General features: G+C 46.1%; 1 protein-coding gene across 3 annotated transcripts in view; it reads left to right on the top strand.

Moving 5' to 3' along the window:
• Positions 1 to 378: 378 nt before the first annotated feature.
• The window catches only part of Tnn (tenascin N), a 66,896-nt gene continuing 51,463 nt past the window's right edge, over positions 379 to 15,811 (top strand). For all 3 annotated transcript variants that reach the window (XM_076941453.1, XM_076941452.1, XM_034513320.2), the window contains exons 1-6: positions 379 to 511; positions 6,787 to 7,228; positions 8,411 to 8,785; positions 9,594 to 9,857; positions 14,188 to 14,373; positions 15,503 to 15,592. In XM_076941453.1, coding sequence (XP_076797568.1) covers positions 6,820 to 7,228; positions 8,411 to 8,785; positions 9,594 to 9,857; positions 14,188 to 14,373; positions 15,503 to 15,592 — 1,324 coding nt within the window. In that variant the 5' untranslated portion in view covers positions 379 to 511; positions 6,787 to 6,819. The remainder of the gene's footprint in view (positions 512 to 6,786; positions 7,229 to 8,410; positions 8,786 to 9,593; positions 9,858 to 14,187; positions 14,374 to 15,502; positions 15,593 to 15,811) is intronic.

Genomic DNA, 15,811 nt, shown 5'->3' with positions numbered 1-15,811 from the left:
TGGGGGGGGGGGTGTGTCAAAGCAGGGACTCCCTTGGGAGCCTCTGCTGACTTTTTTATTTTAAGAGCAGTAGGCAGCAAGTTCCAGGATGTCTGAAACATGAAAAAGAAACCTAATAAATATACTTTCAAACCCAAGACTCAGCGCCTGGCCAGGAGACATGCAAACCTTTTAATATCCTTGTTCTGCATTTACTTAAATGGAAACAGCCCCTGGTATTTTTAGCTGCTGTGTAATCAAAGTAAGAAGGAAAGGGGGAATGTATACTTTTTTTTCCTTCTCCTAGTTAGAATAAGAGAATGAATTGCTCAATTCTCAGCAGAGTCCAGGAAGGGAGGAAAATCCCGGAGTCCCCTTGATTGGCTCCTCCTCTGTCATAGCCTTGATTTAAACCCAGGGAGGGAAGAAGAGGGAGAAGAAATTGAGGGACAGAGCAGCACTGAAGTCTACAGTACCAGGACCAGCTCACAGGCGGCAGGAGGGTTGGAAGTGGTGCCCAGCAGCCTCCCAGGTAAGAGTGCCAGCTCCTGAGGCTTTATCATTAATTGGGAGAGGGATGGCCATTGTGAGTGAGATTGTACGCTGAAGTGCACTGTTGGAAATCTAGGCAAGGTAATGTAGATTAAGTTCAAACTATTTTCCAGGACCTGTGACCCAAGTCCTCAGCTGGTATTAGACTCTGCCTTTCCCATGCCAGGAGGCACCACCCCCTTACCTGCCAAGTTCAGTGTGGGCACCAGATTCCACATGGAGCAATGTATTTTAGATGAAGTGTTTTCTTTAGTTCTATTTGTGTTTCTTCTTACAAAGACCACTTCTCTCCGTGTGATTTCTTACATGTTATAGCTTGTTCTTTTAAAACAGAGCTTTCATTTTGGTTGTGTTTAGGAAACTCTATCTAACTTTTCCATCTTTGAGGTTTTTGAGCCGATGAAGATGATGCCTGAAGACTTGCATGAAGGGGCTCATTGAGTTGTACATGTTTTAATCATTCTGTGTGAGAGGAGATTGTCTTCCCCCCTATTTCTCATATGGTTACCCTCACAGTGCCTTGAAGTGGGCATTTTCAATCACTTCAAGAGTGATGTGGGAGACTGGTTTTTTTGAAGATATGACTTTTTATTTATAATGATGTAGGTTGGGAGAGGGCTGGGTGAAGAGGGAGGAGGGAGACAAGGTTTCACCCCTAAGGACCCGATTAGCTTATATAAGCATTGACAGAATCATAACTTGAACATAGAAATAACAGATTATCCACATCTGTGCTGGTGAGCCATGGCTCTGCCCTGTTGCAGACTCAGGGTGACAGTGACAGTGTCAAGAGAAGACTCAAGAGGAGGTAGCAAGTATCAATACCAGGGTCCTTTCCCTCAGAAACAAAGGAGAAACAGGGCCTGATTTTCTCTTATGCTACTCTGAATTCTTTTAATGTCTTCAAGTGCGTTGATTCCCAAAGCAAGGAAACTGGGACAGATGATTTCCATCCCATCTTGTGGCTTCTGGCTTTCATTCTGGTGCCGTGCTGTGGTTTGACATGGAGGGTAGACCAGCAATGTTGCCTGAGGAAATTATACCCAGGCCCATGGAAACTCTGCCCCTTCCAAAGCCCTGGCTCCCATAGGATCTGGCTGCAGACATGAGGTCATGGTTTAGGTTCTGTTGGAGTGTCTGGAACCACCAGTCAGCAAGCTGATGGTGTTGTGATATCAGGCCTGGCTCCTGATGGTCAGCAGCTTGGCCTGGTTCCACCACCGACGACTCAGGCAGATGCCAACCAGCTGCCGTCTAAATATGTGCATAGCCAATGTGGGTAGAACAGTGTAAATTCCTGGAAATTAGCATTGGTTCTTCAGCTCCATAGAAGAAGGCTGGAATTCTAAAGTTGTTTCATTGTGTGGAAAACTACATTAAACTAAGAAAGAAATTGTAACTTTTTGTTATGAGTCTCTCCTCATTGGCATGCACCTGAAGTGAGTGCCCATCATGATTGTGGAGAATAGGGGTAATTGTCGATCAGGTAACACTTTATCATTCTGGGGAGTTGGTTGGTAAAAGAAGGTTCCCAAATTTAGATCTCATGTCTATTTTATCTTCACACTGTGGATGAGCCTGGTCCTTGGAGTCTAACAGAAAACCTTTCTGTGAGAAATTAATTCATTCCCACAGGGATAAATGATCATCTTTGCCGATTGTTCACAGACAGCCTTTAAAGCTCTTGACATAGAAACTGGTATATAAGGAGCATTTAGAAAATGGTAGCTACTATTATCATCATTCATTGGACCCTTTGCAAAAGGCAGATGAAGATTTAGGTTGATAAAAGAAAATGAGCCTGTCGAAACTGGTGAAGAAGTAGTTGAGCTCCAGGGCTGAGCTGGGTGCTTCATTCATTGTCTTTTCTGGTGGGTAGGCAACATATATAGTCAGAGGGGTTGTTACATAAGGTGTGACAATTCTTAAAAACACTTCCTGGGGACTCATTAGATGGACTCAGTGAACCAGGAGCACAGGAGCACACAGCCTGGAACATGCAGTTGTGTCTTCATCCTCGACCTGTCTCTCATCCTGTATGGAATGCCTGTTCAGAGAGCTTAGAGTCACAACTAAGAATGTTTGTATGCATTTGGCTCAACTGGAGGCTGACGTAGAGGGAACAGTGTTGCCTCATAAACTAGATTCTCTTGCAAATTGAAGAATGGGGAAGGGGGGCATGGGTCATCTGAGGTCTCACATCCAGGATGGGTCATACCACAGTAGTTCAGCTCCCTGAGAACTTTATTTCCTAGACTAAGCATTCTAATCATAAGACTCAGAGCCACTCAGGGGCCAGGCTGTAGACTGCTGGCAACCGATGTTCAAGAAGAGTAAGGGAAGGAGTGAAGGTTGCCAATCACATTTGTGACATCAAGACACCCTTAGCCACTCACTCCTTCATTTGTCTTCAAAGTTCAACAAGGTCTACCCTATTATTTGGGGGAAAGAATATCTTCTTAGTGACTCTACTGGAAATCTAACGTAATGCAGCTTTTCTGAGACCCAAAGCAGTACACTGATTTGCTGTGGTTAACCGTTAGGCAGGATGAAGTCATGAAGGAACAGAGAAAGACCTGAATTTAAGTACAAAGCTCTTTGCCAGTGGCTAGAAGCTGGCAAGTGTTCTATTTGATGTAAGTAGTATTTTTCCTGACTCAGTGTATGTCTTTCTTTGGAGAGAATGAGGTGACACAAAGTCCACACAGCCCTAATGAGAAGTGCTTGGGAACTGAGAAACATTCTCTCCTACTAAGGCTTGGTTGACGTATGCCCTAGTGGATAGAGGTCTTGATATTCTCTGCTGTTTCCTGCCGTGTGGTAGGAAGTGTAGGACCTAAACGCCCTGTGAGGAAAACACAATTCATCTCCAAGCATCAGCTTGCTCTGGCCAAAGGCCAAGCAAGTCCAGGCTTCCGTTCCTGATTTATTAATGTTTTGTTGAATACCTGGTATGCCTTGGCTTTCCTTTCCTTTCAGAGCCGCTCTCTCTTGAAAGAAATATAGCAGGAAAGAGGATATTTGATGTTTTTCTTTCCACATCTACAGTTTATATTGCAAAAAGATGAAGAATCCAGACACGAGGAAAGGATAGACCTAGTGTGTGATCTCAGCTCTGCTGCTTAACTACTTGAATGCCCTGACCAAATCATTTAACATTTTGAGTACTTAATGACAAATAAAATTGTTGATTGACTGTCATCACTTTGAGGATTAATTCAAGCTAATGGTTTTTAATTGTTTGGCCCAGTTCCCACCATCTAGTAATCACACACAGATCTATTGTCCCTTATTATATAACTCACAAACTATTTGGCCAAAGCTATGCTATGTGGCTAGGAAAGCAGGATGGACCTGTGTCATCCTAGCCATTGCCATCCATGAACTGATAGGCATTCTGGGCTGGGAACAGACTTGGATTTGGACATGGTGCATTTTGGCTAGAAATTAAAGCCACAGGAGAAGCTGCAGAACATGGAAGAGCATAGAACCCTGTGACGTCAGTGCATCTCAGGCAGATCCATGGATCATCCACGCAGGTCATGTTGAGCAGTACATCCTGAGCAAAGCCTTTCTCATGGCCACAGTGGCAGCACTTATTCCTGTCACTGTCTCAGTCCTCCTCCTGTGATGGTGCTCAGCTTCAGTGAGACAGGGGTTCCTGGGGGACCCCTGGTTTCCATGGTTTCCTGTGTATAAATGTTGTTTGCCTCGTGAATTCCCCCAGCATCTCCCCCACTTTCCATCAAGAGCTACGTCATAATCATCTTTATTCAGAAATGTATCATGTGTTGTTTTTCCTGGTGAAGTTTGGCAAGCCCCCTCCCGCCATACTGAGAACCCTCTGTGGTGTGCCATGCATATTAATACAGAGGATGAAGTCATGCCTTCCTCATGCTGTTCAGCAAAGACAGGCTCTCTCCTGCCACATGTTGGAGCCAGAGCCAGCAGCATCCCTTCTTGCTCACACTTCACAGAGCTAGATTGAGGATTTCCCCTGCTCGTCTTCTTTCGAGCAATCACTCTGCCCAGGAAAATCTGAGCTCAACATGTGCAATCTGAGAGGCTGTGATTAGCAAGGACATCTTGTTACAATTAGGACAAGTGACACAGAGGGCTCCTGCAAGAGCTTCTGGGCCTTCTCATATTCCAGGCTTCAAAAACAAACAATGTAAGACAGGGTTTTGGACAGCCTTGCTGTGGTTTATGGCAGGAGTTCCCCATTTTTTTTCATTTGTTAGAAACTTCTTTAGAAAAAAAAAAAAAAACCCATTTGCATTCCATTTAGGGCCCAGGAGCGGTGAGCGTGTGGAGGGTGGTGCTGGATGGTAGGAGTGAGCAGAGAAGTTGACTTTGTTGGCTCTATTGCTGACCAGAGGGGATTTGCTGGAGTATAGATCATGCCTTGCTATACCCACAGTAGGTGCTTGAATGGATACAGCAGGTCCCAGAAGGGAAGGCTCCATTGTTCCCCAGGTCCAAATCTGTGGTGTTGCACTTGGTAGTAACATAACCAGCAGCAAGTTGTTAAGGCCGCCATTCCTCAGCTCCCAGCTTCAGAGTCTAGTGGACAGTTTGTGTTTGGTTGCTTTATCACTGAAATAAACTTTTGAGCGAATCTTTATTCCGTATTTCTCTTTCACACCTACCCCCAACTCATTTTGCTGGCTCTCCCCCCCATTCCACCTTCTCACTCACAGAGGTCTCAAGCAGAGTCCTGGGCTTTCCTATTCAATCATGTTCATGAACCCAAATCCGTTTTCTTGACAGAACCCCCATCTTCTCTAGTGCCCATCCTTTCTTCTCCCCCTGGATTAGGTTGCTAGGATCCACATGGGATGAATGTCTGTGGTGGGTTTATGTATACCTGGATGTACTCCCTTCTCTTAACTTGTACAACTGTTCTGGCTTTGTCAAGTCGCTTTCTGAGGTATATTGTTACACGAGGAAAAGGACGCCCCTCTACCAAGGCCCTATCATTAAATTGCCCCTGGCTAGTCAAATACCCATGTCTTTGCCTGCCACCCAATTCCCTTCATCCTGGCCTCGCCAACCTTCCAAACTTTCAGTAGATGCATAGATGCTTGCTACCTACTCATTAATGGAATCCTGACAGTAAGAGATGTCTCCTGACCATTCCATTTCATCTGGAGAGGGTCCCTGTACCTGAAATATAGAAAGAGCTTGGAAGAGGGGACCTAGTTTTACTGCTATTAATAACACATGCCTCAAGCGACAGGCAGAGTAAGGATTGAACAGCACATATGAGACATATGAAGACCCCTCTTTTGCGACATAATTAAATGGATATGAAATTCCCACCACACAAAATAGCTAAAGCTTAAGGACATGAAAGTGCTTCCTTCCTCTATTGGATCATTACATACTACATACATGTGTTGAGTTACCATACTGTCCCAGACAAAGAAGTACAAATGTGACAACAAAAGAGCACCAGCATGGTGCCATTCTGGCTAGTCCTCTGTGGTGACACATCCCGTCAGTACATCTGATCAAGTGAGGGTAGCACTTGGGGATGGAGGTGTTTGCATCAGCAATGCATATGGATGTAGACCAAGCACATGAGGATACTCCAGCTCCAGGGGGTTCGTATGCAGGGATGTTGAGCAGGAACTGAGCAATCTCTGCACTTCCTAGCTGTGGTACTCAGACAACATTCTCAACCCCTCCTTACTTGTGCACAAAAGCATGGCGTGATGGCAAGCAAGGATCCGAAAGTCAGATTGCTCAGGTTCAAAACGTAGACGTAACCTAGTGATAGAAACATACATAGTAAGCAAGAGACCCTCTTCTAAGCATTGAAAGAAAAAACTGCAACACTCTTGGCTGTGTGCCTGCAAATGTGCTTCAGTCTCCCTGTCTTTAGGCTAGTACCCTAGCCTAGCATACGCAAGGTCAAGTTCAGTTCTAAGACTTGAAACCGTAATGGGGTTAACAATTGGGCTGTTGTGATGACTGAACCAGTTAGGGGATATGAAGTCTCAAAATAGTTCCTGTCTCAGAGCAAGCATTCTATGTGCACCTATAACTGTTGATCAGAGAAGTGGTTGATTTTCAGGCTCCTATAAACACCGGGGACTAGGGAGATGAAAGGCTGGCTTAGGTGCATGTGAATAGGAGCCCTTCCTGATAGTGTAGACAGTGTGTGGACTCTTAGATTCAGTTTAAAAAGGGTAAGTTCCTTTCAGTCAGCCTTCATGGCTTTCTTTATGTATTTTTTTCCTCTGGATCTAGGCCTCCTGGAGTGTCTGATCCCTTTCTCTGAGAATGGGTCTCTGGGGGATGTTTGCCTTCCCTCTGGGATTCCTGTTTGCTTCTGTGCTCCTGGTGGCTTCGGCCCCAGCCACTTCAGAGTCTTCTGGCTGCAGCAACAAAGAGCAACAGGTTACAGTCAGTCACACCTACAAGATCGACGTGCCCAAGTCTGCTCTGGTTCAAGTAGAAACTGACCCACAGTCACTCAGTGATGATGGGACATCACTCTTGGCTCCCGGGGAGGAGGGGGAGGAGCAGAACATTATCTTCAGGCACAACATCCGTCTTCAGACACCGCAGAAGAACTGTGACTTGGCAGACAGTGTCCAGGATCTGCTGGCCCGGGTGAAAAAACTGGAGGAAGAGATGGCAGAGATGAAGGAGCAGTGTAGTACTAACCGCTGCTGCCAGGGAGCTGCTGGTAAGACTACCATCTTACATCTACCATCTACATCTTACATCTACCATCTACAAACACGTAGTGTGTACTATATGCTGGGTCCTCCACTAGGCTCATGGGTACTGTGAGATCTTATTGCATGTCCCTTTCACACTTGCTTGTTTTCAAGGTGCAGGCCACATCCCTCCTGTTTATTCTCTGTTACAGCTCTAGAGGCATCTGGAAGCCTAGGCAGGGAGGGTTCAGCAGGCTAGTCTCCAGGACTAATGGTACCAGATGGGAATGATCCCAGGGCTGTTTTGCTGATAGGCCAAATTGCTATTGAGGAGGGAAATGAAGCTATAGAAAGGAAGCTGAATTTGATGTTGAGAAATTCTCGAAGTTTCTTCAACTGTCCAGCAAGGCTGGTTTTGTCAGCTAGCACAGTTCTGTGAACTAGAGAAGGTGTATATTAGAGGCCTGGTCCATAGTAGGTATTCAGAAAACTGTAAATGTTGCATTAGTAGTAAAGCACAAAGAACGACTTTTCCCAGCTCCATCGTTTAAGAACATGTCTGCCCAGGTGACAGTGAGTGGTGCTTTTCATTGTTTTGGTTAAGAGTACCCCGAAATGCCAGGTATAAAACCAGGGACCAGGGACACACCATTGTGAAGAAGGCAGCACGAACCCCTCTCCCCCTGCCCCAACCCCTGCCAGTAGCAGGGAAGTTTCCTTAGGAAGGGAAGATGACTTTCCAAGAGGCAGAAGGCACTGCATTGACTGGCCTGACCTCCAGCTCCCCTAGCTGTGGAGGACAGCCCTATCAGATGCTCTGGCTCACCTATCACCGAGCCTGGGAGCTACCCTGCAGTTTCTGTAGACTGAGTCTACAACCAGCCGTGCTGGGTCCAGCTTCATTCACTAGGATGAGAAAAAGGTCCCACCTGCCTCTCTCCCTGAAGCACTGTCCTTTGAGGCTAGAGCCCAACAATCAATGATGACCATTTAAAGTCTCTTTATGGAAAAACAAATGCTAGTCACCACCATTCACAGAGGAAGGCACCCTCTTTTAGGCAAACAAACAGGAAGCTGAGATTTGGCTCAAGTAGAAAACATTTTCCTCAGAGACACAAAAGATCAAGTAAATGTCAGCCATCTCTGCCTAGTCTCCAAGGAAGGAGACCCTGCTCCTCACCCACGTCTTCATCTTCTTTTCCTGGCAGATCTGAGCCGTCACTGCAGTGGCCATGGGACTTTCTTCCCTGAGACCTGCAGCTGCCACTGTGACCAGGGCTGGGAGGGCGCTGACTGCGAGCGGCCCACCTGTCCTGGGGCTTGCAGCGGTCACGGGCGCTGCGTGGACGGGCAATGCGTGTGTGATCAGCCTTATGTGGGGGTCGACTGCGCCTACGCCTCCTGTCCCCAGGACTGCAGTGGGCACGGCGTGTGCGTGCAGGGTGTCTGTCAGTGCCATGAGGACTTCACTGCGGAGGACTGCAGCGAGCAGCGTTGTCCTGGCGACTGTAGTGGCAATGGCTTCTGTGACACTGGCGAGTGTTACTGCGAGATGGGCTTTACTGGCCCCGACTGTTCCCAGGGTGAGAGCCAAGATGCACGTTGAGGGCCACTGTTCCTACCATTCATGGTCTCAGTTGCACTAACTCTATTACACGTTGTCTTACTCAGGAGCCTTGCCCTTTATTCTAAATAATGATCCAATTGGAGAGCCAACCACTAGAGCTGGCTGGTGGGGAAGGGGGCCCAGGTCTCACCCAGTCCTACTTAAGGAACTATATAATTGATGGCTGCTGGGTATGGCTTCTAGTAAGTTGTCCACATTTCAGTGGGCAGGCCGCATACCTAAATGCAAATAGGAAGTGCTAACTGGATTAACCAGGTATATGCGGAAAGAAAGGAAAGGGAGGCAGGAGGTCGGGAAGGGGCAGGGAAGAGGGAGAGAAGTACAAGAAGCTGAGGAGTGTGCTGAGGGGAGGAAGTGAGGGGTAGACGTGATCGAGATACATTGTATCCTTGTATGAAATTTCCAACGAATTAAATAAAAGACATAAGAGAATAAAGTCCTGGATCTACTGCCAGAGTTTGCCACGGAGAGGTACGGAGAGGTTCCTGGGAAGGTTCTGAGGATATGCATTTGCACAGATTCCCCAGGGGAATTCTTGGTGGTGGCGGTGGTGGTCCTGGTTGTGATGGATTGCACATGTTTGGCATCAGGGCAACCAGACAGTAACTTTCAGGGGAACCGTGTCAAGAATGGAGTGATGCTTGGTCTGCATCCTGCAAACCTACCACCACAGCATCAAGTGCATAGTAGACGTTAGAGAGTACTCATTTGGCTACCAAGTCTCCCCTCTCCATCCTCACTTCCTGCTTCTTTTCCGCCTGCAGTGGTGCCTCCTCAGGGCCTGCAGTTACTCAAGAGCACAGAGAACTCCCTGCTGGTGAGCTGGGAGCCCTCCAGTGAGGTGGACCACTACCTGCTCAGCTACTACCCCCTGGGGAAGGAGCAAGCTACAAAACAGGTCCAGGTGCCCAAGGAACAGCACATCTATGACATTACCGGCTTGATGCCTGGCACCAAGTACATAGTCACCCTACGTAACGTGAAGAAAGACATCTCCAGCAGTCCTCAGCATCTACTTGCCACCACAGGTGAGGAGCATCCAGACACAGCTGTCTGCTACACCCCTGCAGGGAGAGCAAAGGCCAGTGGCGGGAACTCTCTCCTGTTCTCTGATCTGTTGCTGGTTCCTTCTGGCTGAACCCAAGGTGAAGGGCCTGGCAGACTTAATTCACAGAGTCCCAAAACCTTGGATACAGAACAGGGTAGGGGATGCAGGAGACTGGCTAGACTGGCTAGACTGGCTTGTGGGGGGGGGAGGGGCGGGGGCACAGTCTCCCCTGCATCATCAGACAACACCAGACTGACAGAAAGAATCAACGTCACTGCTTATGTCACTAATGCAACAGGTTCATGTCTCGGTGAACAACCAGGGAATTAAAACAGTAGAGAGGGGTTTATGACTTGCAACAAATAAGGAAAGCCCTGGGAATAACTCTTGAAGCAGTGTTCTCCAAACAAAGAAAGCGGGGGTGGGGTGGCGTGGGCGGAGACTTCTACTCGGAAATGTATACAAATTGTCCCATCACATGTAATCCTGAGCATGGAAAAAAAAAAAGGCTAGGGACTTGGGGGTCCTTAGAAACCATGTTAAAAGTGGTCTCTATGTAGGTATTTAGAATCTGAGTAAGGAGGAGGAGCCGGGCAGATCACTGGTCAGCCATCCTAACCTAATCAGTGAGTTCCAGACCAATGTGACCCAACATGATGACTTGTCTCAAAAACCAAGGTGGACAGTTCTTGAGAAAGAATCCCTGAAGCTTTCCTCTGTCCTCCACACATCCGTATAATTGCATATATGCATACATACGCACACCATGAAGACACACAGTGGCTAATGTTAACACTTCTGTGTAAAAAATCTGGAATTATAATGCAAATAATGAATCAGACTGACTGGACCATTCTGACTGGTTCCTTGTTAGTTGCTTTAAAGGCTTTTAGCTGCAAAAACCACTATACCATCACCAATACCAGCACCATTACCACCACCATCACTACCAGCTGTAGTGGCACAATGCTCTTTCTCCCTTAGGAGAAAGGTGCAGAAGGATCACAGGTTCCAGGCCAGCTTGAGCTACCTTGTGAGACCCTGTCAGTATATTAAGTCATCTTAAAAGGTGGCTTGTTTTCCTCTAGGTGTGGGGAGGAACTACACTATGTAGCTGCCTAGCAGATAACACTCCTTAGAAATCCAGTTTTTCATGAATATTCTTTTTTAAGTTTCTACTACTGCTACTACTACTATTAAATCTTTTTTTTTTACAGTCCAGTCATTATCCCCTCTCTGTCCACCCCCCTCTGACTTCTCCTTTACCCCGTTCTCCCCATCCCCGTCTCAACTCCTTGGGGCCTCAGGTCTCTCCAGGGTTAGGTGCATGTTCTCTCACTGAATCCAGACCTGGCAGTCCTCTGCTGTATATGTGTCTGGGCCTCATATCAGCTCGTGTATGCTGCCTGGTTGGTGACTCAGTGTCTGAGAGATCTTGGGGGTCCAGGTTAATTGAGACTGCTGGTCTTCCCATAGGTTCACCCTCTTCCAGCTTTTCCCTAATTCAAGCACAGGGGTCCCTAGCTTCTGCCCATTGGTTGGGTGTAAGTATTGCATCTAACTCTTTAAACTGCTGGTTGGGCTTCTCAGAGGGCAGCCATGCTAGGCTCCTGTCTGTAAGCACATCATAGCATCAGTAATAGTGTCAGGCCTTGGAGCCTCTCCTTGGCTGGATCCCAATTTGGGTTGGTCACTGAACCTCCTTTCCCTCGTCTCTTCTCCTTTTTTGTACCTGAAGTTCTTTTAGACAGGTAGAATTCTGGGTCAGAATTTTTGACTGTGGGATGGCAACCCCATCCCTCCACTTGATGCCCTGTCTTTGTACTGGATATGGACTCTACAGGTTTCCTCTCCCCACTGTAGGGCATTTCATGTTAGCAGCTTTGACTTTTGAGAGTTTGGACCAGCCTAGCTGTTTGAGTGACTGATTGCTTCCATTACCCAACTCATTGAGGACCCACCAGGCACCAGGTGCTGTTCTAGGCGCTGATAAATATGCAGTCTTACCTTACTCTAAATCCCTGGGGAAGATCTGAATGGGTAGATGTTGGCTTGTAGTCATCTTTGTGGAAACAGAAGGCTGCCTCTCCTGATTTGGTAGGAATGTGGTGAACTATTGTAGATAGTTTAGGGAAGGCCTTTGTTAGCAATCACTTGAAACACCCTTCTAGCCGAACAAATGGGATTGTGTTGTTCGTTTTATCCTAGGAAAACATACATCATAGGGGAACTCCAGGGGTGTCTCAGTGAGAACGTAAAGAAGGACTGGTTCTAGAATATGGGGTTCAATTAGATAATCTGGGGGAACGGGGATTTGCTTTGATTGGGATATTGCTAAGAAGTGTGTGGGGGTAGGGCAGAAGAAGGGCGTAACCGTGCTTGGGCATTTTAGGGACTCTTCTCTAGAAAGTGGGCTCAGTAGAAGCAGCCAAAGCTGTGGTTGGGAAGAAGTAACCACCTTGCCTGTTAGTCAGGAGAGGGGACATTTTGTCATTTCTGTGGTCAATAGTCTTGCTTTTGTCTGTGTTCAGACATGGTCATAGAATGACTTTGTTTTTGTCTCAGTCTTGCATGTTTGCAGAGTGTCCTTGGCTAATGCTAATGTTCTGTGGAATGGCGTGTGAGCACTGGAGAATACTAAGCATAGCTGTGAGAGCCAGGCCAACTTCTGAACAGTAGGGGCTGCTTTTGTCTGTAGCTACATCTGCTACAGACCGGATAGTGCCGAAACTCCCAGGGAAGGGCTGGAACATCTGTTTGAAAGCCTCAGCAGCTCTTCTTAGAGTCTTCCTCTGAGGATTTGTAAAATCTTGCTACTGTGAAGTGTGTCTTTCTGTCTAAGCTGGTTCAAGTTCAAATCCATCTTCCTTGTACCTCAGGGAACTTTAGACCTACTAATTCTTATTCCCATCTTGAACATTCGCCTTAATTTCTTGCTTTTTTTTTTTTTAATTGTGACTATTTCCCAACTCTCTTAAGCCATGTAGGACCTCTTCTATAATCCTGAAGTCACCTTCATTACTTTTCTATTGGCTTTCACTTGGGGAATTAATTCGCTCTTTGAAAGAAGTCTTAAAGCAGAGCCTGGGCCTAGCAGGTAGGAGCAGCAGGTAAGGAGAAAGGCTCTGGGAAGTTCTTGTCTGTAGATGAGAGAATCAGAGTTCTCAGAACAGTGGGACCTTGGGATAACAGGGTTTATACTCTACCTAATGTAAAAGTTCGTTGTCATGCATCCTTGATGAGTGGTCAGCCACAATGGGTGGGTGTGCCTCCAAGGTAAAGGTGACAAGACCTTGGAAGGGGCCAAGGCTGGGAGTCTTGAGAGTTTTCCTTTCCTTTCCTTATCTATCTATCTATCTATCTATCTATCTATCTATCTATCTATCTTTTTTCTTTCTGTTCATCCTTTCTTCTTTCTTTCTTTCTTTCTTTCTTTCTTTCTTTCTTTCTTTTTTTTCTGTCTTATACTTTAAGAGCAAACTCTATCAGCCCAGGATACAGCTATTGCAATTCTAAATGTTCACAAAAGCCCTCAGTTGACCCCTTCCAAAGGTTTTTCCCTTAGAGTGCCATTCATTTGAATTAAAATTTTAGGGTTATTTCCCAATTGGTAAAACAAATGTTTAGCTTTATGTATTTAACTGTGAACAAAGGCATATGATGAGTGTCCTTTAAAGAATAGAGTAACAAGGCAGCGTGAATACACTGGGGACCTTGTGAAAGCATTATAATTTGATAGAAAGTTTGGGGAAGATGAAGAGAGAGACCAAGTTAAAAATCACCTGCTTTGCGGTTTTGTTTTGGGTTAATGTATAGAACATATGAGACCATGCACTCTAATTTGGGAGTTAGAGGAAGGATCTAGTTGCATTAGGAATGTTATATTTTGAAAAGTTGAAATGTATTACCCCAGTTTTACATGCATCTATTTCCATGACTATTGCCAAGGACAGGGATGCTGTCGCTAAAGGGAGAATACCCGTTAAGAGCAGCTGAGCCTTGGGCTGGACATTTTGGATACTGGCTCGAGAGGAGCAGCTCCAGCTTGGTCAGAGTCTATATGAAAGGAGCTGCATGGTGCACAGTGGGATGAGAAGTGGAGTCTTTCTAGGAAGATTCTGCCTTCTGTAGAGATTGCCAAGAGCAACAACCAGTTGTTACCTGGGGGAGCTCCAAGACTATGTCCTTAATGGAAGCCACCTCTCAGTGTGTCAAGAACGGGGGCTGACTAGTGGCCAGTGGACTGTTTCAGACCTTTGTGACCTCTGTACTCAACCACTTTCTCATGTCTTCTATGATCTCTGTTCTAGATCTTGCTGTGGTGGGCACAGCCTGGGTAAATGAAGAGACCGAGACATCCCTTGATGTGGAGTGGGAGAACCCGCTGACTGAGGTGGACTATTACAAGCTTCGGTATGGCCCCTTAACAGGGCAGGAAGTGACGGAGGTTACTGTGCCCAAGAGCCGTGATCCCAAGAGTAGATATGACATCACTGGTAAGAGTCTATACTGGGAGATTCCAGATGTTCACTGTAGAAGCAAAGGTGGAGGGAGACAGTGCACACCAGGCCTTAGGAACCACACTTGATTCTAGACACCTAGATATAAGCCTGCTCTGGTGGTCTGCTGTCTCCGTGCCAGCATTTAAGGGCTGCAATCCCAGGACACTTCATTTACAGTATATGTCTCAAGTGTCCTTCCAAGTCAGCATATTTTTTGAGGGCCTATGTATATTATATTTGTTGGTGTATACATGCTTCTTTTGGAGGAATGCTGGGATAGGGTTGAGGAAGATACGAGAGAGAGAGAGAGAGAGAGAGAGAGAGAGAGAGAGAGAGAGAGAGAGAGAATAAAAGAGAGTTGATGTGTTGATTTGGTGAGTATCATAGGGAATCTCAGATTCTCAGATGATTGAACTAGCTCTACTGAGACTTAGAGCTCAGTAAATAGGGATGCAAGGATAGACTAAGTTTCATAATACTTGAAGTTTCTACACTTTTCAAGGTCTTCTGTTAGCACAGTACAGTCATGAATACCACAGGTCATTATAAGAAGCCATCTAAGCAAAAGATGCTCAGACTCATTAGCTTCATGGTCCATCCTCTGTGTCCTCACTCTGCGGCCTACTTCCTCAGCTCTGTTTTGAGAAAAGATCTCCTCTTCATGTTTGTGGAGAGGAGAATCAGGGTGCAGGCTTCATAGATGTGACTGTCTGTTTTCATTTTGCTAGTGGAGTCTGAATAGTTGTGTCATGAGGAACACCACTCAAGTTGTTTCCACAGGGAGATGACTTAGCCCAGATTCTCTTCTTTCTTCTATTATAAGAAAGAAGTTTTGAGTGAATCTGGTTGTTAGGAGCTGGAAAACATTTGGACTATAAATAAAATTGGGAAATAAATACTCAATAGCCAACAAAGGGCAGGAGCCCCAAGGACTCGTTGACATCTGTTCCCCATCACACTAGATTCTGCTAATCCCAAGGCTTGCTACTTGCCTTGATTTTTAGCTTTGGGGTTAGCATAAATCTTACCCTTCACAAGAGAACCCAGGTAGAAGCTGAGTGGGAGTGGGGTCTGGAACCTGCCTTCACACTCATGTTGGCTGCTTTTTTTTTTTTTTTTCTAGGTCTGCAGCCTGGAACAGAATATAAAATCACAGTTGTGCCCATAAGAGGTGATCTGGAGGGAAAGCCAATTCTTCTGAATGGCAGGACAGGTATGGAGGGTTTATCATCTTCACACTTTCAGGTTTTTCTTGTCTCGGTGTGACAGTTGCAAGATTTCCATGGAGAGGTGCTACAGCTCCCTAGATGGGCATCTATACTGAGGGGCCAAAGAACAAAAGCAAATCTCTCCTGTTTTACTTCTTTTCTTGTCCTGGGAAAAACCTTCCTTGGGATCTTGGAGTCAAGGGGAGAGACTATCCCTGATGCCT

The sequence above is a fragment of the Arvicanthis niloticus genome, chromosome 10, assembly GCF_011762505.2.
Source record: "Arvicanthis niloticus isolate mArvNil1 chromosome 10, mArvNil1.pat.X, whole genome shotgun sequence".
In the NCBI taxonomy this organism is placed as follows: Eukaryota; Metazoa; Chordata; class Mammalia; order Rodentia; family Muridae; genus Arvicanthis; species Arvicanthis niloticus.
Note: the sequence above shows the minus strand (reverse complement) of the source record. Positions and strands in the feature narration are given on the sequence as shown.